A 24,704-nucleotide genomic window follows, 5' to 3' on the forward strand; every position below is an offset into this window, starting at 1 on the left:
AAAAATGAAAGATTGGGGTAACCTCCGGAATGCCCTGTGAAATAAATGGGTTTGTTCAAGGTTGCTCTATCAGGGAATACAATAGAATAAAGAGTTTTGTACCTAGTTTAGTTTCATGAAGGCCTTTTTAAGAGGTACATGGCCTAAGATTTTCTGTATATTGACAGGAACCTCTTGGGTCCCTGCAGAGACTCCCTTTGCAGACTGCTAATTTATCCTGCCCAAAAGAGTAGTTTGGAGAGGTGAGATCTTAATTTTATATAGAAGTTTGGATCTAGAGCTGATAAATGAAAATAAGTTGATAACTTTTTTTTTTTACATTTTTGAATTGTGAAAGACATACAAAAAAGTGATAAATTTCAAAGTACATTGTAACAAGTAGTTGTCGAACAAATTTCAAGCATGGTATGGATCACAGGTCCAATATTTCAGGTATTCTAGCTGATCTGATACTGGAGACTAAAAAAGAAATATTAATCTAATGATTAGGTAGTCATACTCATTGTTAAATCCTATCTTCTCCGTTTCAACTCCTCCTCCTTTCATCCTTTTCCTAATCTTCAGGAACATCTGGGCAGTGACCATCCTAACTTCTGCAAAGGGGTATGGACATTATGGGGTAGGGAAATGCAACTAATTGATGCTCTTGGAGAGACTGGTAACTCTGGGTTTCAGGGTTTATCTGGCCTAGGAGCCATTTGGAGGTTTAGGTTTCTGAAAAATAAACTTAGTGAGTGAAACTTTTATAGGGTATTCTTTAGGGTTTACAGTTAGACTGTTGTTTGGGGCTTGGCATACCATGGCAGTTAGCAATATCTGTCTGAAGCTTGCATAAGAGTAACCTCCACAATAGCCTCTTGACTCTTATTTGAAATCTCTTAGCTGCTAATACCTTATTTTATTACAGTTCTTTCCCCACTTTTGGGCAGGAAGATGTTGTCAGTTCCATGTTGCCAGGATCAGGTTCATCCCTGGGAGTCATGTCCCACATTGCTAGTAAGATTTGCACCCCTGGATGTTATGTCCCTCATGGTGAAGAAGGTAATGATTTTACTTGCAGAGTTGTGCTTAGAGACAGGCCACATCTGAGCAACAAAAGAGGTTCTCTGAAAGTAACTCTTAGGCATAATTATAGATAGCCTTAGCTTCTCCATTACAGAAATAAGTTTCATAAGAACAAATCTCAAGATCAAGGGCTTGGTCTATTAATTTGGGGTTCCCAAATGTTTGAGAAAGTATTAGGGATTTCCCAGGAGCAAAGTTTAATAGTTCCATATTTTTTCTCCAGTCTCTCAAGGGACTTTGCCAATATTTTTTAATTAGCTACTGATTGAAAGGTTTAGGAGGTGAAAGGGTGAGAAAGATGGACGGTAGACTGGGAAATTTAAAGCAGGCAGGTTTATTTCTGTGTTCCCGGGCTGAGCTCACCAAATCCAAGATGGAGGGAGGTGAGTCAGCGGCTGGGTGATGGCGTGGGCAGTTTTTAAGCAAGTGGGTCAGGTGACATCTGGAAGGGGCGGTTCTCCGGAAGTCAGGTGTCCGGAAGGGGCGGTTCATCAGTTCCAGAAGTCAGGTGTCTGGGAGGGGTGGTTCCAGAAGCCATGTTGGGAGGGGCGACACAGCCTCTGCATCTCCAGTTGCAGTGCCCTTCCCCATTCCCCTGACCTCACGTTCCAGCCTTCTTGTGATAATAGGGTGTCGAGGTTCTTCTGGCTACTTCCTGCTGTACTGGGGCAACGTGGGGTGATAGGTTGGGGTTGTCATGGTCAGGGGAGGGAGGAGGTTAGCTATAGGAATCCGGTGAGGAGGGTAGGTGGTGGTAATGAAGGAGCCTTGGGTTGACTGCTACCCGTGACAGTTCCTTTACGCGTCCCTGAAGGAAGTTGAGACAGGGAGCTAGGAGAAAAAAGAGACAGATTAGGATAACTGGTCCTAGCAGTGGGAGGAGCCATGTCGCCAGGGGGCAAGAAAGCCAGTCTAAGGCAGGGTTGGTTCCTTGTTTTCTGTGGTCTCCTTTGGTTTGTTTAAGGTGTGAATATTTTGTTCCACCAGACCTGACTCGCTGACGTAATAGCAGCATTCTTCTTGAAGGAATATGCACACCCCTCCTTTTTCGGCTATTAGCAGGTCTAAGGCCCATCAATTTTGAAGAGTTACCTGGGCTAGTGAGGTGAGTTGGCGTTGTAGAGAGGAAAGGGATTCTGATTTTGATTCCAGGGCTACCTGTAGTCGAGTCTCAAAGTTTTGAGAGGTTAGAATACCATGTCTCAGTGCCCCTCCCACTGGGGCTGAGGCTGCAACTGAGGCAGTTAAGCTGATGCCTACCAGGATGGGAAGAAAGGCAGCCCTTTTTGAGCAAATAGTTTCCATAGAGGATTAACTGAGGAACAACGGTTACTAGGAAGCATGGTGAGGGATCCATTGCACCAGAAATACTGCCCTTTGGGGGCGTGGGTGGTGTTATGGATAGTGATGTTGGCCTGGCATTTGTTATGAAGTCTTGCTGGATTTACAGAAGTGTGTGTGAAGTAGCAGGTTTTGAAAGGGTAAGGAAGGTTATTAGGCTCTGGTTCCCACAGGGGGATGATTTTTAGGGTGGTATGGCAGGAATCAGGGCTATGATTATGTATTTGGGTTAGATTTATAGGGACAGCTGCCAATAGTGGCCTATTTAATGATGCACAGAGGAAATAGCTGGTTACTTTAGGGAGTATTTGTGTTTGGTTGAGGAAAAGTAAGGTTGATTTGGAGCCACGTAAGAGAGGCTGGTGAGGCAGAGGTTTGGGCGAGGTGGCTGGAGTGACTTTGCTAAGCTAGTGAAATGTCGACGGACACCTGGGTAAGAGTAGTATTAATGAGGGCATAGTCAGGGTCTAGAGGAACGTGAAGAAGGCATCTTTAAGGTCCAGGATAGAATAATAAGTAGTGTGAGGAGGTATGTGTGAGAGAAGAGTATATGGATTGGGAACTACTGGGTGGATGGGGATGACAGCCTCATTAATTAGTCGGAGGTCTTGGACTAAATGGTAAGAACCGTTAGGTTTCTTGACAGGCAAGATGGGGGTGTTATAAGGCGAGTTAGTGGGTATGAGGAGTCCCTTTCCCTTGAGCCGGTTAATGATGGGTTGGAGTCCTTTCCGATGGGTTATGGAGATAGGAAATTGTGGCCTAGATGGGAATGAGGATGGATCTTTTAGTCGGATAAGAACTGGTTTATGATGGGAAGCTATTTGGGGAGTTGAGGTATTCCATACTTCCGGGTTTACTAGGTGAGGTGATAGGGGAAGAGCGGGAGGGGTGGAGGCCACACGTAAGGGTAATAGTAAATTTGTTTGGGGTTTTTGTATCCAGTGAAGTGAGGCCCCTAACTTGGTGAGAAGATCCCACCCCATTAGTGGGCTGGGGCAAGAAGGCATCACCAAGAAAGAGTGTGTAATGGGGTAGCCTTCTATTAAACATGTAAGTGGTCCAGTAGTTCAGGGGCACGAAGGATGGCCATCTATGCCCATAACCGTGACCTGGGAAGGAAGGAGTCAACCTGAGTAGGAGGGGAGGACGGAGAAGGTAGCCCCTGTGTCCACTAAAAAGGAGGTGGACTTACCCGCTACCTTGATTGTTACCCTGGGCTCGACGAGGGTGATCAGGGTCGCCGAGGCCGGGTGTCGTCAGTCATCGGTGGCCAGGCCCAGGACCGCCATCAGTGGGTCAGGGATTGGAATGGTGGCCCCTCCACGGACGGGCACCGAGGGGCAGTCACTTTTCCAATGTCCCTTTTTCCCGCAGAGAGGGCATGGTCCCTTGGGTGGTTGAGGATTGGGGCACTGGCAGGACCAGTGTCCGTCGAGGCCACATTTGAAGCACTTTCCTGGCGGTGGATTAGTCGTAGCTGGCATCTTGTCAGTTGAAGTGGGCCACAGGGCCACAATCAGGGACTTCCTTCGGCAGTCCTGGGATTCCTTTTCCGCCCTCTCCAACTCATCATGAGTATTAAAAATTTTAAAGGTCGTTTACCAGGTCATGAATAAGGGCCTGAGGACCATCCTTCATTTTTCTAAGCTTGCGCCTCATGTCTGGGGCTGACTGGGATATAAAATGTGTGGCTAAAATGGTTTTACCAGCTTCCGAGTCAGGGTCTAGGTGGGTATATTGGGAGAGGGATTCTGTGAGCCGGTTTAGAAAAGCAGCAGGATTTTCTTCAGGACCTTGAGTAATCTCCCTCAGTTTATGGAAGTTTACGACTTTATGGGAAGCTTTCTGCATGCCGGCTATGAGGCATGTAAGCATTTTGTCTCACCTAATTCGTCCGTTTCTCCCCACTAGGGTGTCAATCTGATAGTCCCACCCTGGCTCTTGATCTGGTACTGCCTCAGCCCCCACTGGCATGGTGTGGTTGGTTATATGCCCCTGGTTAGCATGAGCCCTGGCCACATTGAAAATGCGGTCCATCTCATCGGTAGTGAGGGAAGAAGAGCAGATTACATGGATATCATGCCAGGTAAGGTCGTAGGCATTAGCCAGATAGTGGATATTAGTATAGGTAGTTGGGTTGTTGGAGAAGGGCCCAACCGCTTCTCAATGTTCAAGAGATCAGCCAGGGAGAAGGGAGTGTGTACTCGAATTAGCCCTTCAGGTCCTGCAACTTCCTGGAGGAAGTTACATTTTGAGCAGGTACGGGAGCTTACAGGTGAGGATGGCAAGGCTGTTGAGGACGGTGAAGAATTAGGCGGTGGCGGAAGAGCCGGAGAAGGGGGAAGAGGGCACGGTGGTGGTTGGAGAGCCGCTGGAGTAGGAGAAAGGGAAGGAGAAGATGGCAGCTGGATAGCTGCTAGTCCAGAAGGGGAAAGATAAGGATAAGATGGCCATGGGAACGCTGCTGGAGTGGTGGGGGGGAGAGAATGACAAGATGGCAGCTGAGGTGCCGCCGGAGGGAGAGGAGGATAGAGCTGGGGAGGAGAGGATAGTTTCCCTAAATCTGGTGGAGGCCCTGCTTGTTTAAAGGGAGATGAATCGAGGGGGTTGGAAAAGGAGGAAGTTTCATCGGGCTGTCTGTTTAGAAGTGGGGATTTGGGGATTTCTTCAGCTAGGAGAACCTGGGCTGTGGAGCAGGAGGTACAAAGGGAGGGGGGAGCGCAGAAGAAAGCAAGCCTGGACATAAGGAATTTCGGCCCATTTGTCGTTCCTCTGGCAAAAATTGCGGAGGTTTGTAAGGATATTAAAATCGAAAGTCCCCCCTCAGGCCAATGAGGACTATTATCCAATTGATACTGGGGCCAAACCTTTTTGCAAAAGTAAGTGAGATGTTTTGGCCGGATGTCTGGAAGTAAATCTAGTGTGGATAGGTTTGTCAGAAGACAACCTAGAGGAGTATAAGGTTTGGTTTTTGAGGATTTATTGCCCATACTGATGGGTCTCTGAGGACAAAGGACTGGCCCAGGGGATGTCGGTGTCCCAACGCCCTGAGAGAGTCCTTGGAGCTCTTACGAGCGGGGGCTCGTCTCCCCAGGGGACGTCTCCCCCTGGTTTGAGGCCCTTTCAGATCCTGGACTTGAATTTGAGAGGGAAACGAAAAGCGGGGTATCCCCACAACTCAAGTCCCAGGAAAGGGAGTGAGGCTTGCGGGTGTCCCCCTTCACCTCAGCCCTCGGAAGAGAACCTGATGTGAATTCACGATTTTCGGAGAGTAATTAACGGACAGGCTCTCTTGGAACAGTGAGACCCAGCAGCAGGGCTAGAAGGGAAGGGACTTACCCAATCTGTGGTGGATGTAGCGGCAGGCCAAAGGATCCCTTGTCACTGGCCATGTGGAGGAAAGAGGAGAGAGGAAGCCGGGGCGCCTCTGGCCAGGAAGGTGTCACCTGTGCTCCTCTCCTGGGTTTCGGCACCAAGATGAAAGGTTTAGGAAGTTAAAGGGTGAGAAAGAAGGACGGTAGACTGGGAAATTTAAAGTGGGCGGGTTTATTTCTGCGCTCCCGGGCTGAGCTCACCAAATCCAAGATGGAGGGAGGTGAGTCAGTGCCTGGGTGATGGCGTGGACAGTTTTTAAGCAAGCAGGTCAGGTGATGTCTGGAAGGGGCGGTTCTCCAGAAGTCAGGTGTCCAGAAGGGGCGGTTCGTCAGTTCTGGAAGTCAGGTGTCCGGAAGGGGCAGTTCCAGAAGCCATGTTGGGAGGGGCAACACAGCCTCTGCATCTCCGGTTGCAGTGCCCTTCCCTGTTCCCCTGACCTAATACTGATAACTTTTTAAGTCAAAATAGAGACTTTGCAACTTTTAAAACTTGTGATTGAACTAATTTTTCAAGGCTTACCTTTGTCAGTTGAGATACATCTTGTCCCCATCCATTTTTTAAAAATGAACTTTTAGATTAAAAAAAACTGTGACAATAATAGATTTCTTTTATAACCCAGAGTTCCCATATACCCCATACCCAGTTTTCCCTTTTATTAACATCTTACATTAGTATGGTGCATTTGTCACCATTAATGAACCAGTATTGATCCATTATTACTAACTAGATGGAGTCCATACTTTACTCAGATTTCTTTAGTTTTTACCTAATGTCCTTTTTTCTGTTCCAGGATCTTATCCAGGATACCACATTAGTTGTCATACTGTTTTAGGTTCTTCTTGGCTGTGACAGTTGTCCCATCTTTTTTTTTTTCTGGTTAGAACTATAGTATATTTAAGAGAAATTAATTTGAACTTAAAATGTATAGCATTTTCAACTTACTATTACATGGAATAGAAATAGTTCACTTCATGGTTTCATACATGAAGATGTACTGTATAATAAATAAACTTTTTAGAAATTACTAGAAAAACAATATCAATTAATTTCACAGTAAGAACCAAGACTGCTTACTGGCATACTCAGCCATGAAAAAAATCACCACTTATTGTCCACATTGGCACAAATTTTTGCTGTTCCCCTGTCTTCATTGGCATATTTTATCTTCTTTAACATTATCTTATTTTTCTACAAGTCCCATGCCTGGTAAATGTTTGGATTGCTTATTATAGGAAGCTCCTAAGAGACCCTAAGAGATTCCATTAGGCCCCAATGGAAAACATGAACACATAATTTATATGATAAGGTTCTTTGACTATCTCTCCTCAAAATACCCAACTTGCTTTTTTTTTAACCTTTTTTTTTTTTTTAATAGTATAACATATACACAAAGCAAAGAAATAAAAAAGCAATAGTTTTCAAAGCACTCTTCAACAAGTAGTTACAGGACAGGTCCCAGAGTTTGTCATGGGGTACCATATGATCCTGTCAGGTTTTTCCTTCTAGCTGCTCCAGAATATAGGAAGCTAGAAGAAATAAATATTTTATCACCACAATAGACTCCTTTTTTGTGTGTGTGAAAAATAACATATACAAAAAAGCTATAAATTTCAAAGCACAGCACCACGATTAGTTTTAGAACATATTTCAGAGTTTGACATGGGCTACAATTCTGCAATTTTAGATCTTTATTCCTAGCTGCTCTAAGATACTGAAGACTAAAAGAGATATCAGTTTAATGACTCAGCAATCATATTCATTTGTTAAATCCTATCTTCTCTGTATAACTCCACGTCACCTTTGATCTTTCTGTCCCTCTGTTTAGGGGTGTCGGGCTATGGTAATTCTTAACTTTTTCATGTTAGAAGTGTCTGTCATAATATGGTAGGGAGATTGAAGCAGCTGATGTTCTGGAGAGGCTGGGCCTCCTCGGTTTCAGGACTTATCTGGTTCAGGGACCCATCTGGAGGTTGTAGGTTTCTGGAAAGTTACTCTAGTGCATGGAACCCTTGTGGAATCTTATATATTGCCCTAGGTGTTCTTTAGGATTGGCTGGAATGGTCTTGGTTGAGGTTTGGCAGGTTATGATGTATAGCAATGTCTAACTGAAGCTTGTGTAAGAGCAACCTTCAGCGTTCCTCTCGACTCTATTTGAATTCTCTCTGCCACTGATACTTTATTAGTTATACTTCTTTCCCCCTTTTGTTCAGGATGGAATTGTTGATCCCACGGTGCCAGGGCCAGATTCATCCCTGGTGTTCCGTCTATTTTTAGTGTTGTATAAGCACCCATTATATCTTAATGTGCACCTGGATTGCTCAGGAGCTGAAAATTTTTTCTTGAGGACTGATTACCTAATCCTAGTAGATTCAGCAAATAAATGAAATTATTTAAAATATATATTTTTATGATCTTCAAATGAGATTTTTTTGATTGAGGTCTTTTTGTAGTTTTTTTTTTTTTTTTTTTTTGAGTGCATGGTCTGGGACTTGAACCCAGGTCTCCCACATGAAAGGTGAGCAATCTACCACTGAACCACCCATGCACCCCTTTTTGTAGTTTTAAGTCAATTATTTCTCAGGATATTTCACTGCCTGTGTATGTGGTTTTAGGTTGTATGCCTGTTATGGTCATTTTCCTCGTCAGCTTCATGAGGAACTCTTAAATATTGAGTAGGATGATCAGATCATGCCATGGGTCAGCTGGACCCACCAGGCTCTTAAATGGCCTGAGAGGATAAGCTTTCCATTTCAGGTAAATATTGAATCAAGTGAGTGAATGAATTTCTAATGGATGCATCCCTTTTTCTCGAGGAGGTAGAGAACAGAAATATGAGCTCTGGAGAAAAGCCTTGGTGACTATATTCCCAGACCTGTAGCATTGTCAGCAAGGTCCTTTTTTAGTAATAGATCTAGTTTGCATTAGAAATCCCTCAGTATTCTTACTATTTACTTCTCTGTCAGAGATGAAAGTTAATTCGATAATGGTAAATCGTAGAACTATCTGGTCTGCTTACTTCAGAAGGGAATTTAAAATTTATGACTGGAATTTTAAATCTCCTACTAAGTAGTAACTTTGTCATGAGTCACCAGCTGGTGGCAGCAGTTCCCATGTTATAAAAATATAGTATTTTGTTTTGTTACAGAGGCGAGTTTAATTTCTGGGATTTTAATTTTCATCTTTGTGTTTCATCATAGTCTGTTATAGACCTTGGTAGACAGAATGGCATTGAATGATATTAGCAAGACAGTAACAGCAATATTACCCCCAAAATTAAGGCCACTTAAAACTGCCCTTGGATCTTAGTTGACATCTTATCCAATTGTTTTATAAGAAAGCATTACTTCCAATAGTGGCACTTACCTGCAACCACAGAAGTAAAAGAAATAAGTTCTATAGCACCCCTAAGTAGGACTGAGGAAGTAACACTGTGGTAACTTCCGATATTGGTTAAAGTCACCAAACAGTCTGCTCCCTGAATTTTATCTTAATAAAAAAAAACTGGCCAGTAGACACAGCTGAGCATTTGTGGTCAGACAACTGAAGCACAACTTTATAAACTTAATAAAAATCAATTAATTTCTACTTAAAGTGGGTGAATTTTATCATATGTATATCTCAATAAAACTGTTAAAATTAAACCCTTCTTCCAGCTTGTACACTTTAATAGGTTACATTGACGTAAGATATTCCATTATATTGGCTTTAAAAAAAAAAACCTAAAACAAGCTATATTTCCTATTTTTCCATATTTAGTAGTTTTTATCTTTGTCAAATCTGCCTTTATTCTTTTTAACAGCTATATTCTTGTTTGGATCACAAATACAGGCAGAACATAATTTACTACTGTTCATCTGCTCATACCTCCCATTTTTATAAAATATTTTGATTATTTTTATCCTGGTGCCTGAAGAAGAGATCAAAGCAGAGTTGCTATGATTGTACCCTTCCTTCAGAGCTGTTGTGAGGAGTGAGTGTGAAGCTCTATTCATCAGCTATTTCCAAAATATATAAATATCAATCCAGACAACCTGTCCTCTGGGAGTAAGAAGGCCACAAATGACATATTTATTTGAAAATACTGGATTTAATAGAAAATATCATATTGTAAACAAGTTCTTTGAATGATTAGCTTAAAACAGAATGACAGCAACAATCATGTATAAAAGCTTCAAACTGAACTGAACTGAACTAGTACCAAACAGCATAAGAAAGAGGCCTGAGCCAGGTTCAGAAAAGTCTTTCCTAGAAACACAGACAACAGCAGCTACAAACAGGCACAATGACAGGCAGGAGAAGGTAGCATCAACTCCATGAAGGCTTCAGTAGAAGGAAGGCAGAGTAATAGACTCATGAACAACGGGTGAAGGAAATATGGACAGAACAACCGTCCACACCACATGAGCCTGAAAGGGTTCTCAGAAAGGCAGGGTACTGTCAGTAAGGGAAAGAATATTAGGCAGATTTAGAAGCACTGGGTATGCTGTCTTGGCATTTAGCTCTTATGGGAGCAGAAGAGCCCATCTCTCAAACACCTGAGCTGCTTGTCCTGGCTCCCATCTTGACTGAACACCAACACAGAAATCATGGCAGTGTCTGTTGCCCCAGTGGACTTTCCACCTTTTAATGAGTGTTCAGTTAAAGAGCCACAGTGAAACCTTTGAACAAAAACACAGGCTCTAATGAGAAAAGAGTTTCCACCTTCCTCCTCCTGATACTAGAGGGTCCCTAAGGGAGAGGAGTTTGACATGGCTGGCCCCACTGGGGCTCTGTGTTCATTAGCAAAAGCCTTCTTTTTAGTGCCCCCCCCATGCCCCCACATTCAAATCCTCTCCCCAAGGAGTCCTCTAAGTTCATAAAAGGTCAGCTCTGAAAGCAGGAACAAAAAAAACTGGGAAGAAGAAAGGAAGCAAGAGTTTTCTTTCCATAGCACTTGCTGCTGACCAGAGGAACTGTTTCCTATACTTACTTTGACGATCTAGGGCAGTGACTCTTAAATAAGGTGGCAGGCCTGCTCAAGAGGTCTTAAGACTCTCCATAGAGGTTCTGTCCAGTATACACAAGCCCCTAATTTCCTCTCAATTGAGAATCAGTGCATGAAATGATAGAGGTTCCTAAAGGGGGGTGTGTTGTTCATGTGAACAGTGTCAGAGGCAGAAGAAAAAGCTTAAAACTCCTAGGTGTGGCAGACACCAAAATGATGGAGTACATTTTTCAGAGATTTTTTTTTTTTTAGATCAGAGTAGATTACAAACAAATCATTCCCCAGGTAGCTAAACTATAGGACTAGGCTCCAAACCTCATAGCCAAGAACAATAGGTTTACCCACTTATCTGGAATATTAATACTAAATTAAAGAATTACAATTAAAGACCATTTCCAGAAAAACCTACCCATCCATATGGATAGTAAGTATAGCACAAGCTAATCGCTGTATGGCTTCTTGGAAGACTGGCTTTTCTCTGCTTCCTTCTCTTTGATACTGTATAAGGGGTCCACCAACTTGTTATGAACAAGCATTAAACCTACAAAAAATTAAAAACAAAATGTTTAACACAGAGAAAGGCAGAGTCCACATCTGTCAGCAATAACATCCAGAAGCTCTCAAGTGGCCTAGAACTGATGCTGATCATCTTTTCTGTGACACTAAAATGATAGACACCCTGAGAGTAGGAGAAGAATCTGTTATTCCCAGCGAGGACTACGATTCATGGAACTTCTGTAAATTCAACCACTAAAGGAGTTGGCTATTTAAAGGTTAATCTTTTCAGCAAAGAACAAATTCCTAATTTACCTGCTAAGTAAATGAGGATTTTTACATCAGTTTGCTTAAAGCAGTGTTTCCCTATTAAATTAAAAAAATGAAAAAAACAGATGTTCATGATAGTTTAGTGCCTTGCTTAGAGGGGAAAGACCTGAATAAAATCTGGATAGGCTCAGTATCATGGCAAAGATTTCACTGTGTAGCCCGTGGACTACAACTTTTCATGAAAAAAAAATTTTTTTAAAAAATTTTTTACATGGGCAGGCACCGGGAATTGAACCTGGGTCCTCTGGCATTGCAGGCAAGCATTCTTGCCTGCTGAGCCAACTTTTCATTTTTTAACCTTCTCCTCAGGGCAAAAAGTCTCTAGAAATGGATTCCTGCAGTCATGGATGGAAGAGAAAGGATGACTGTGTACTGTGTGAGACTGTAGGACTTGATTTTTAACAATTGATAGTAGCTGATTAAAATGGCCAGAACAGGAAGGCTAGATCACTCCTGAGCCCTAGCACAGCCTGAACTTGACCACCTACTCCCAGACCTGCTCCTCCCTCACCTTTGAAATACTTGACGGTTTTCACTTTCAGCTCTAGGGTGGCATCCTCGTCACACACAAACACTGTGCGGGGATGCTGCTGGAAGGCAGACACAGTCCACATGTGGCTCACCCCCTCCTCGATGGCCTTGTACAGAGCAAATGCCTTGTGTGCGCCCGTGATAAGGATCATCACCTGGGATCAGAAAATGAGTCTGTGATGGAGGAGGAGCCTGGGAATGGAGAATCCAGACCAGAAGTCTAGCCACTCCAAAAGGAGGTGAGGATTATTTTTAAAAAATAAAACTGTAATTAGTTGCCATGCCACACACTCTGCTCAGTGCTTATGTGCTTTACTGCACAAATAAATTAGGAAGCATCGTTGTCTCCCTGTTACATGATAAGGAAAAGGGGCATTGGGGGTTTAAGTGACTTGCCCAAGGTCTCACAGCTAAGAAACAGGATACCTAGGATTAGACCGGGCGTGTCTGACCCCAAAGCCTGCACTCTGGCCCAGCACATGATAGTGCCTCCCAGCATCTCTGAGGATGACTATGAAAGTGCCCCTTGAGGACAGGTGACATACACCCCTGATCCTAACAGTTCTGACACTGGGGTCCAGGTGGTCTTAGGTGACTTTTCACAATCAAAATCTGTAAAAAAGAAAAAAAAAAATCTGTAAAAATGGGGTCCCAATCTGCACTCCTTCAAAGGGGGCCTGGAAGCATTGACAAGTTATCTGTGTGGCCCCTGAGGCTAAATCCCAGAAAGGCTGCCCCAGAATCTGGTCACCTTTAGTTTACAGCATTAGACCTGTAGTGCTGTAGTGCTTCCTATTTAATGAAACAAAGGCAGAGATTACCCCAGACAGTTAATACAACAGGAAACTGAGTTCAGGGAATTGATCCTACTGAACCGCCTCTATAGATTTCCTTTCATTTTAATTCACTTGTAACATGGAGTAGTGAACAGGATTTACTGTTCCTCTCCTAAAAGATGAGAAAACAGGGGCAAAAAGAGAATGTAACCCCTCGGCAATGCAGAACTCATTGCAGAAAAGAGAATTTCATGATTTATAGCCCCAGGTCCTTTCCCAGATCAAGAACCCTCACAGGATAAGGACAGCCTCCAAAGCCCGAACGGTTACAAGCTGCAGGGACAAAAACAGCAGAGTGACCTACCTAGGTCCTAAAACAGGCAAATTTTTCATTGATTTAAATGTTTGTTTACAGACTTAGGCAAAGAAACATGAAGCTAAAATGTCTGTAGCTTCTTCTCATTGAACATATTGTAGAAAGGAAGATGAAATGCTTCTAAAATTCTGATGAAAGTAAAGAAATTGGAACCGCCCAAAATTCAATTGTTGGAGGTGAGCTTAACACTCACCAGATTTTCAATTATTCTCTGTTACATATATTAATCCCTGAGCACTGGGCTATAAACACAAGCATGCTTGGGTGGCAGGGGGAGCTTCCCTTCAAATCGTGGCCTCCATCAATTTCAGGGAACAAGAGTCTCTCTTAGTACCTGGTAGATACCAATTCATATTCCAATGTTAAAGGTATTGCGATCCTCTCTGCCTGTGAGAAGCAGGAAAAAGGTATGTAAGGAGAAACCAGGGAGTCTACAGCCTTCTAAGCAGTCTAAGGCATAGAAAGTGTGCTAACAGGATTCGTCTCATATTAGAAAGGAGAACAATGAGAGGGTCAGTTGGGATCTTAATCTATAATGTCTTCATCTTCAAAAAGAAAGTAATCAGGTAGTACCCCTATAAATGAAAATTCACAACAAAAACTTAAGGCTGATCCCCCCACAAGTCTCATGGCCCCTGCACTCTTACCTCTCTAGCATCCATGATGGTGCCCACACCCACCGTCAGGGCCATGGTGGGCACCTTAGTGAGATCTCCATCGAAGAACCTAGCATTGGCCAGGATGGTGTCCATGGCCAGCGTCTTCACACGGGTCCTGGACACCAGACTGGAGCCTGGTTCATTGAAGGCGATGTGTCCATCAGGGCCAATGCCTACCCGAGAGAGACAGCCAGGGCAGCCCTGTGAGTGCCAGGGATTCAAGGTTTAAGAATGGACAATATCTCCTTCCTTAATGGGGGTCTGACACAGAATCTTTGAAAAATGTGTCTCTTTTGTCATTTCCACCCCCGGGTAAGTACATCTTAAGCAAATGAGCCTCCCTCCCTACTTCTGTCAAAGGTACACAGACCATCGTTGACTTGCTGCCATTCTCAAAAAGCTAAGTAAGGGACTACTACAGAAACCACAAATAGTTTCTGTTTCTCCAGATCTTTGGAGAAGTGTCACTTCCCTGTCCCTCCTATCTGTGGTTGGAAGGCACTGCTACTGGTATAGAAATGCAGTGAATAAAACACAAGCAGGACCTGGTCATATTCATTAAAATCTCATAAAATGGGAGCTCCTTCCCTCCTCTTCCCCACCTTGAAGTACAGAATAGCTAAGCCAATAGCAGTAAAAAGCAGTCCAGCTTTCACTCCCATGGCTGACTCTAGAGGTGGCAATAGATGAAACACAAAAAAGGGTAGCCCAGGGCTGAGACAAGAGCACAAATATGAGAGGCAGATGTCTCAAGCCCCGCTTTTTGCTCTGCTGCTCAATGGCTGGTGACCTTGGGCACAAGATATAACTTCTCGGCAGTTCAACTGGACATCTATAGCGTAAGGGGCTGAATCTTGGAATCTTCTAGAACTATATGAGTCTGTGATTTTAAATATTTAGAGCCATAAAACCTTGCCACGGGGGAGTAAACAGGATCAGAGATGAAATCCAAACCTCTCAATTCATAGACCAGATGCAGAGAGGGAAGTTATGCAACTTCACACAGCTACTGAAGTGGCAGGGCTAGGGCAGGGAGCCAGGTTCCCACTGTCTCTACACCTGCCCTGCCTCCACACTGTCACGAGCACAGACAGAAGAAGCTGTCTGGAGACAGAGATGGTGTCTTGTCCTTCTCCTTCCCATGTGTTCTAACCACCCTGGGGCTGATCAGGACAGGGGCCACAGAGTGTTAAGCTCACCTCCTACAAACAGCTCAATCCCACCCGCAGCTGTGATCTTCTCTTCAAAGGCTTCACACTCTGCCTCCAGGTCTGCTGCATTCCCATCCAGAATATGGGTGTTTTCTGGATGGATGTCGATGTGCTTGAAGAAGTTGTTCCACATGAAGGAGTGGTAACTCTCTGGGTGGTCTCGAGGAAGGCCTGTGGGGCCACAGCACAGTCACCCCAGGCTAAGCCAGGACCCTCCTTACTAAAGGGGATGCCAGGATACTTCAGACCCAGAAATGCTCTCAGGGAAAGCTCCTCTGACCCCCAGCAACTTGGGATAGGCTAAACTGGTGTCCATAAATGTCTACCCCCAGCTGCCACCTGTGACCACAGGATTGGGGCCTGGGGAATCCCCTCACTCTGGAGTCACTGGGCTTCTAGCCAAATGGAGGAAGCAAGCACATGCTTCGCCCAGTGTTTCTCACCCTATCTTTCCCCATTAGCAACCTGTTCCTCAACTTGAACAGCATATGGTTGAAGAGAATTATCTTAGAGTTTCCCAAAAAGGATTTCTTCAGCCAAGGAGAAAAACAAAAGAAGCTTTAAATGAAGCCATTACAAAATGATGGGGGCAGGGAAGGTGGTGGCAAAAGACCAAGGTGTAGCTTTTGGCTATAAAGGAAAGGCTACCAGTCTCAGCAGCATTCCTCTCAGTGTATCTGGCAGAAAGGGGAGCTAGAGGGTGAACACTGGAGGGGAAGTCCGGACAGATTCTGGGGGCCAACCCCAGCCATGACCCCATCTGCAATCATTACTTTCAGGAAGAAACAGCATAGAGTTGGGGAGGAGGTAGAGAAGGAAGCAATACATTAATGTTTACTAAATGCCTACCATGTGCAAGGGGCTTCCACATCTGTTATATTATCCTTTAATGTTTACAAACTAACATGTCAGCTTTATTAGTCACATTTTACTGATTTTTTTAAAAAAATTGTTTTGCGGGGGTACATGGTCCAGGAATCGAACCCAGGTCTCCCACCTCGTAGGCAAGCATTCCACAACTGTTAGTCACATTTTATATCTGAGTAAACTATGGCCTGGAAGAGACAGGTACTTATAACTGAGCCTATCACCAGACGTCACTGACTCTGCGGTGTCCCCATTCTTCTCCAGGGCCGAGCCTGTTGGGGAGTGAAGCACAAGTATCTTAGCCCTGGACTCCCCTGGAATCAGGTAAGGACCCTGAAAGAGAAAGACTCACCCACATACTCATCCATGTTGAAGGTTTTCACATATTTGAAGGACAGGTCCCCATTCTTGTAGTACTCAATTAGTTTCTTGTAGCAGCCAAGTGGGGTGCTCCCTGTAAGAAAGGCCATAGCCATGAACCCTCCCCCCTACTTTGACCCCTAGCTCCTGGGTGCCCAGAGGGCACTAAGAACAAGGCAGGGCTGCTCCAAAAGGAAAACCTGTCAGGTGGGAGAGAAGCCGGATTTGAAGTCCTGCCCCAATGCTCTAATCCCAGCCATCCTCTATTAATTGATTGTTTAATGCCTATTTCCTCACTAGATTGTAAACTCCATGTGAGAAGGGCTGTGTCTGTCTTGTTCACTGCTGAATCCCTGGTGCCCAGCGCACTGATGACAGAAATGACTGTGAGGAGTACATGGGTGAATGTCAAACAATTATTGATATGATATTCCCTGAGCAACCACTTTGTGCAAGACACAGGGCCATGGGATGCAACAATCAGAGCCCACTGTCTAGGAGGAGAGATATAAAGCAGTAATGTCGGTTGTGATGGGGGAAAAATACAACCCTTAGGCCTCAGGGGAGGTTTCCCTGAGGAACAGCTAACTCCCAAGTTGAGTCTCAGGATGAGTACAAGTGAGCCAGGTAAAAGACAGGCAAACAGAGCATTCCAGGAAGAGGGAACAGCATCAACAGGTTCAACTGGTGCTTAGTAAGCATAAAGTACTACAAGCAAAGTAGTACAAGTAGGGCAGTATGTCCCAAACCAGGCACTTAAAAACAATGGACCTGGAAGATGCTGAGAAAAGAGAAAAGGGTCAGTTTGAAAATGTTATAGGCTCTGCAGCTCTTCTGGAGATTCACAGTAGATATTAGCATTTTGAAGACACCAAGAAATATGGCAGTTAAGAAAGAGGGCTGATGTTGCCTCCCATGACAGAAGCTGACAAGGTCATTCACTTGCCCTTCATGGCTCATGTCTAGGATGCAGTGATCCAAGCTTAGCCACTCAGTGCTCCCAACAGGGTCATTCAATGTGGGGCAAGAGTTACAATGAGCCAAGAAAGTTCAGCTCTCCTGTGGCTTCTGCTGGAGCACACTGTCTAGCTTAGTCTCCCCATTCTCTAAAAGGTGGTGTGCCCCAAGCTCAGTCCATGAACCTCTTTTCTAGCTATCCCTCTTTCCCCCGGTCATCTCTCCAGTCTCCGCTTGAAATGCGACATGCTTATGACTACCAAATCAAGATTCTGCCTATACCTTGGACATGAATTCAGACTACTCCCAAAAACTTACTTAAATCTTCTCTAAGCCAACACTGGCTCTTAAGTTTCTTCCTTCTGGCAGACTTCCGGGTCAAGATGGCAGCTTAACAACATGCACGTTTTAGTTCGTCCTCCAGAATAACTATTAAATAACCAGAAACAGTACAGAACAGCTCCTGGGGCCACGTCAGAGACCAGACACACAGCATATCCCAGTCTGGACCAGCTGGACCGGCTGCGAGCACCCCCTAGAACCACGAGTTCCCAAAGCTGCGGTGGCCAGCACCCCTCCCCCACAGGCCGCTTCCCAGAGGGGAAAGGAAAGGACTTTACCAGCAGCAGGGACTGGGCACAATCAAACGCCAGTTGTGAAACTAATTAACAAATTCTGACTACTAGAAATAGGCCCCCAGCTTAGGTGAACCTGATCAAAGCAGAGGTTGCTCATTTTTGCCCCAGTGCCAAGGGGACAGGACTGACGGGAGAAAAAAAAAGAAGGAAACAGAGGTTTTTGTGGCTGTGTATCTACAAAGGCTTGACTGCCTCTGGATACAGCGGCAGGACTTTTCAGGCTGCGACTGCCCCAGGCATAGGCAGAAGTGAGCTCTTTTGGGGGCTTATCTGGAGGCTGTGCCTTCCCCAGGGGAGGGGTGAAGCCCCACCCAGGTGGATCCCTCCATCAAGGAATTCAGACACCAGGGCTTGGTAATTTGAAGCCATTAAAACCAGCCTACAACTTCTCCTCTGTCTCCCCCATGCCCCCAGCAGGGAGAGTCTGCCAAAGTTAAAGGTACTGCATCATCTTATGCTGGTGGGACCTGCAGTCAGACAAGCGCCACATACTGGGCAGGATAAGAAAAACAGAGTCCAGAGACTTCACAGGAATGTCTTTCTGGGTCTCACCCTCAGGGAAAACCGACGCAGGTGACTCTTTCCCCCTGATAGGAGGCCAGTTTGGTCTGGGAAAATCTGGCTGGGGTCTATAATATCTAAGTAGACCCTCCTAAGTGTGTGTGTGGGGAAAGGCACCACACAAGCAGGGCAAGAAACAAGAAAACAAGAACTGAAAAATTCTCCTCTGTCAAACAAAACTTAAGCTAAAGGTTCAGATAAAGCTGAATGGAATGTCAAAGAACAGATAGACAACAAATTCATCCAGCAAGAAAACCCTAGATAAAAGAAGTGAAAGCAATCTCCAGAATAAACTAATTAAGGTAATTAAATGCCTAGACACCAGCAAAAAATAACAAATCATGCTAGGAAAATTGAAGATATGGCCCAGTCAAAGGAACAAACCAACAATTCAAATGACATACAGGAGCTGAAACAATTAATTCAGAATGTATGAACAGACATGGAAAACCCCATCAAAAACCAAATCAATGAATTGAGGGAGGATATAAAGAAGGCAAGGAAAGAACAAAAAGAAGAAACTGAAAGTCTGAAAAAACAAATCACAGAACTTATGGGAATGAAAGGCACAGCAAAAGAGATGAAAAAACAATGGAAACCTACAATGGTAGATTTCGAGAGACAGAACATAGGATTTCTGAACTGGAGGACGGAACATCTGAAATCCAACAAGAAACAGAAACTATAGGGAAAAGAATGGAAAAATATGAGCAGGGACTCAGGGAATTGAAAGACAATATGAAGCACACGAATATACATGTTGTGGGTGTCCCGGAAGGAGAAGAGAAGGGAAAAGGAGGAGAAAAACTAATGGAGGAAGTTATCACTGAAAAATTCCCAATACTTATGAAAGACTTAAAATTACAGATCCAGGGCGGGCCGCGGTGGCTCAGCGGGCAAAGTGCTTGCCTGCTATGCCGGAGGACCTCGGTTCGATTCCCGGCCCCAGCCCATGTAACAAAAACAAAGAAACAAAATACAATAAAACAAGAAAATGTTTAAAAATGTTTCCCTTTCTTCCTTCCTTCCTTCCTTCTATCCTTCCTTCCTTCTCTCTGTCTTTCCTTTAAAAAAAAAAAAAAAAAAAAAAAAAAAATTACAGATCCAAGAAGTGCAGCATACCCCAAAGAGAATAGATCCAAATAGATATACTCCAAGACATTTAATAATCAGAATGTCAGAGGTCAAAGAGAAAGAGAGGATCTTGAAAACAGCAAGAGAAAAGCAATCCACCACATACAAGGGAAGCCCAATAAGACTATGCGCAGATCTCTCAGCAGAAACCATGGAGGCGAGAAGACAGTGGGATAATATATTTAAATTATTAAAAGAGAAAAACTGCCAACCAAGAATTCTATATCCAGCAAAACTGTCCTTCAAAAATGAGGGAGAAATTAAAACATTTTCAGACAAAAAATCACTGAGAGAATTTGTGACCAAGAGACCAGCTCTGCAAGAAATACTAAAGGGAACATTAGAGACAGATACGAAGACAGAAGAGAGAGGTGTGGAGAAGAATATAGAAAGGAAGACTATGAGTAAAGGTAAAAAGAACGAAAATTAGATATGACATATAAAATCCAGCAGGCAAAATAGTAGAAGAAAGTACTACCCATGCAGTAATAACACTGAATGTTAATAGATTAAACTCCCCAATCAAAAGACATAGTCTGACAGAATGGATTAAAAAACAGGACCCATCTATATGCTGTCTCTACTCAAAGGACATGACAGCAAGGACACAAATGGACATTTACACACCAATGTTTATAGCAGCATTATTAGCAATTACCAAGAGATGGAAACAGCCAAAATGTCCATCAACAGACAGTTGGCTAAACAAACTGTGACATTTACATAAGATGGACTATTATGCAGCTGTAAAACAGAATAAAGTTATGAAGTATGTAACAACATGAATGGACATTATGCTGAGTGTGATTAGCCAGAAACAAAATGACAAATACTGTATGGTTTCACTGATATGAACTGACATTAGTGAATAAACTTGGAATATTTCCTTGGTAACAGAGACTATCAGGAGATAGAAATAGGGTAAAATATTGGGTAATTGGAGCTGAAGGGATACAGATTGTGCAACAGGACTGAATATAAAAACTCAGAAATGGACAGCACAATACTACCTAACTGTAATACAATTATGTTAAAACACTGAATGAAGCTGCATGTGAGAATGATAGAGGGAGAAAGGCTGGGGCATCAATGAAATCACAAAGAAAGATAGACGATAAAGATTGAGATGGTGTAATCTAGGAATGCCTAGAGTGTATAATGATAGTGACTAAATGTACAAATTTAAAACATGTTTTTGCATGAGGAAGAACAAAAGAATGTCATTACTGCAGTGTGCTGAAAATAGATGGTACTTAATATTTTAAAATTTCAACTAATGTGTGAGACTAAAGCAAAAAATGTTTATTTGGTACAAATCTATACTTTGACTAGTGCATCTCCTAATATAACTTATATAGATAGTTGATTGAACCACACCTTAAGTACATGGAACTTTGTATAAGACATGAGATTTTGTTGGTTTGTCCAGGTGATGCCCTGATGAATCCCAGAGTGATTTGATCAGTGAGTGGAAAAGTATTTGCAAAGTTAATGGTGAGAACGGGGGAAAACTCAACTTCCTCAAGTTGAATTCTTGATATTCTCACAAGCAGTGTGGACAACCAAAGCTATAGGCTGAGCCCCCAGTCTTGGGGGTTGTTCATATGAAACTTAACCCCACAAAGGATGGGTCAAGCCTACTTAAATTAAGCCTAAGAGTCACCCCCAAGAGAACCTCTTTGGTTGCTCAGATGTGGCCTCTCTCTCCAGCCAACACAGCAAGCAGACTCACCACCCTCCCCCTGTCTACGTGGGACATGACTCCCAGGGGTGTGGACCTTTCTGGCAGCGTGGGACAGAAATCCCAGAATAAGCTGAGATTCAGCATCAAGGGATTGAGAAAAACTCTAGAATGAGCTGAGACCCAGCATCAAGGGATTGAGAAAACCTTCTTGACCAAAAGGGGGAAGAGTGAAATGAGACAAAGTGTCAATGGCTGAGAGATTCCAAACAGAGTGGAGAGGTTATCCTGGAGGTTATTCTTATGCATTAAGTAGATATCACCTTGTTATCCAAGATGTAATGGAGAGGCTGGAGGGAACTGCCTGAAAATGTAGAGCTGTGTTCCAGTAGCCATCTTTCTTGATGATGAGTGTATAATGATAGAGCTTTCACACTGTGACTGTGTGATTGTGAAAACCTGTGTCTGATGCTCCTTTTATCTACCTTGTCAACAGATGAGAGGAACATATGGAATAAAAATAAATAATAGGGGGAACAAATGTTAAAATAGATTTAGTTTGAAATGCTAGTGATCAATGAAAGGGATCAGTAAGGGGTATGCCATGTAAAATTTTTTTTTCTGTTTGTTATATTTTTCTGTTGTCTTTTTATTTCTTTTTCTGGATTGATGCTAATGTTCTGGGAAATGATCATGATGATGAATATGCAACTATGTGATGATATTGTGAATTGCTGAGTGTATCTGTTGGGAAAAAAAAAAAGGATAAATGCAAACCCCCCCCCCCCAAAAAGATTCTTCCTCCTCCACCCATGGCCCTACCTATTGTCAAACTACTATTGCCAGTTTTCCCCATCTCAATAAAGGCAGCTCCATCCTTTCAGTTGCTCAAGGTAAATCTGTCAGCATAGCCTTTGGGTTCTACTTTCAAAACACAACCAGAAGCTGACCACTCTCACACTCCTCCCCTCCTCCAGCCGCCTTCATTTCTCTCTGCACTGGCCTAACTCTTCTCCGTTTCCCTCCCTGTCCCCCTAATGTCTGTTTTACACACAACAGCCAGAGGGACCCTGTTAAAACCCAAGTCAGTTACAAGAAGTTGAACAATCAGGTAACAAACTTCTTGATGTGATGCAAAAAGAAGTGGCTAACATCAGCTATGTGGCAGGCACCAGGAATCAAACCTAGGTCTTCCGGCATGGCAGGCGAGAACTCTGCCTGCTGAGCCATTGTGGCCCGCCCTACGTGGCATTCTTGTCAAAAATGTTTAGCTTGAATCTAATAGTGAGGAAGTAATCACACAAATCCAGAACATGGGACAGTCTACCATAAAAATGACCTGGACTCATTAAAAAGCTAATGTCATCCAGGGGTGAAAGTCTCCCTGGTGATGTGAGAGATGACTCCCAGGGATGAATCCAGACCTGCCACTGTGGGATCAACAATTCCATCCTGACCAAAAGGGAGGAAAGAAGTGTAACTAATAAAGTATCAGTGGCAGAGAGCATTCAGAGTTGAGAGGCTACTCTGGAGGTTGCTCTTATGCAAGCTTCAATTAGACATTGCTACCTATCATAACCTGCCAACCCTCAACCAGGACCATTTCAGCCAATCCTAAAGAACACTTAGGGCAATATATAAGATTCCACAAGGGTTCCATGCACTAGAGTAACTTTCCAGAAACCTGCAACCTCCACATGGGTTCCTGGAACAGATAAGTCTTGAAACCTAGAGGCCACAGCCTCTCCAGAACATCAGATAGCTCTATCTCCCTATCCCATATTAGTGACAGACCCTTCCAATATGAAAAATTTAGAATGGCCATAGCCCAAACACCCCTAAAAAGAGGGATGGAAAGATCAAAGGTGATGATGGAGTTATACAGAGAAGATAGGATTTAACAAATGAATATGAATGCTGAATCATTAAATTGATATCTCTTTAGTCTTCAGTATTTTAGAGCAGCTAAAAGTAAAAACCTAAAATTGCGGAATTGTAACCCATGTCAAACTCTTGAAATATGTTCTACAACTAATTGTGGTGCTGGGCTTTGAAATTTATAGCTTTTTTGTATATATGTTATTTTTCACAAAAAAGGAAGGAAAAAAAGTCGACTGTCCTGATAAGAAAATATTTAAGCCTTCTAGCCGCCTGTATTCTGGAGCAGCTAGAAGGAAAATCTGAGAGGATCGCATGGCAGCCCATGACAAACTCTGGGATCTGTCCTGTAACTACTTGTTGAAGAGCGCTTTGAAAACTATTGCTTTTTTATTTCTTTACTTTGTACATATGTTATACTAAAAATAAAAAAGTTAAAAAAAAAGTTAATGTCATAAAACCCACGTATGAAAAAAAGGCAGAGGACCACTAGATTAAAAGATTAAAGATGCACAAACCTTGAGTGGGTATTAGATTAAAAAAAAAAAACCCTAAAAATATCCAAATCAGATCATGTCACTCCTCTTTTTAAAATCTACAAACAGGTTCTCATTTCACTCTAATAGCCAGGCCTTACAAAGGCCCTACATAGTTTGGCCCCTGGTGCTCTCTCCCCCTTTCTTATTTACCGGGTTCTAAGAACATTTTCTTCCATCTCGGCCTTTATACAAGCTGTTCCTATTAAGAATACTCTTCCTTCAGATTTTTGCATGGCCAACTCTCTCACTTCTTTGGGTCTTTACTTAAATGTCACTTTCTCAGAGAAATCTTTCCTGCTACCATATCCAGCCCTGCAACCCCCAATTCCTGCTTAGATAGTTCTTTCCCCCTTCCCTGTTTTATTTTTCTCCTTATCTTTTATCACCATCTGACATACCTTATATTTTACTAATTCATTTGTTTATTTCCTGTTTCTTTCACTATAATTTAAACTGCAGGAAGGCAGGAATTTATGTCCTTTTTGTTCATTGCTGTATATCCAGTGTCTGAAACAACTTGGCATAAAGTGAGCATTCAATAAATATCTGCTGAATGAATGATGGTGGCAGCTTCCCTTTCCCCTATCAAAATAATCAGCCTGTCCCTGTGGCATGGCCTTAACCATGCCAGGGCAATATAGCTTCCTCTCATCTGCCACTTTCCAAACTTCTAGACTTTGCATTAATTCTCTTTATGTTTTCTGTTTTATTTCATTTTTTCAATTGTGATATGTAATATATATACAAAAAAGCAACAAATTTCAAAGTACATTGTAACAAATAGTTATAGAACAGATTTCAGAGTTTGGTATGGGTTACAATTCCACAATTTTAGGTTTTTCCTTCTAGATGCTCCAAGACATTGGAGACTAAAATAAATATCGATTCAGTGATTCAGCAGTCACGCTATTTGTTAAATCCTAACTTCTCTGTTATAACTCCT

At 43.1% G+C, this 24,704-nt stretch overlaps 1 protein-coding gene and 1 long non-coding RNA gene across 8 annotated transcripts in view; one reads left to right on the top strand and one right to left on the bottom strand.

Annotated features, from left to right (window-relative positions):
• Window positions 1–21,808, top strand: LOC143663911 (uncharacterized). 3 transcript variants are annotated; one of them, XR_013166221.1, is made up of 4 exons: window positions 1–4,495; window positions 8,397–12,363; window positions 16,278–16,337; window positions 17,527–19,583. It is a non-coding gene; the product is annotated as an uncharacterized LOC143663911 (long non-coding RNA). The 3 variants fall into 3 exon arrangements; XR_013166222.1 differs by lacking the exon at window positions 17,527–19,583 and adding an exon at window positions 21,374–21,808 and having other exon boundaries at window positions 1–12,363; XR_013166220.1 differs by having other exon boundaries at window positions 1–12,363.
• Window positions 9,852–24,704, bottom strand: part of GNPDA1 (glucosamine-6-phosphate deaminase 1) — a 22,339-nt gene continuing 7,486 nt past the window's right edge. For 3 of the 5 annotated variants that reach the window (XM_077137273.1, XM_077137274.1, XM_077137276.1), the window contains 5 exons: window positions 16,366–16,467; window positions 15,135–15,317; window positions 13,924–14,108; window positions 12,105–12,279; window positions 9,852–11,309 (listed from right to left, as the gene is read on the bottom strand). In XM_077137273.1, the coding sequence (XP_076993388.1) occupies window positions 11,209–11,309; window positions 12,105–12,279; window positions 13,924–14,108; window positions 15,135–15,317; window positions 16,366–16,467 (746 nt within the window). In that variant the 3' untranslated portion in view covers window positions 9,852–11,208. Of the gene's footprint in view, window positions 11,310–12,104; window positions 12,280–13,923; window positions 14,109–15,134; window positions 15,318–16,365; window positions 16,468–17,648; window positions 17,833–24,704 lie in introns of those variants that run through there. The other 2 variants (XM_077137277.1, XM_077137275.1) reach the window with 2 other exon arrangements.

The sequence above is a fragment of the Tamandua tetradactyla genome, chromosome 20 (assembly GCF_023851605.1).
Source record: "Tamandua tetradactyla isolate mTamTet1 chromosome 20, mTamTet1.pri, whole genome shotgun sequence".
NCBI lineage: Eukaryota > Metazoa > Chordata > Mammalia > Pilosa > Myrmecophagidae > Tamandua > Tamandua tetradactyla.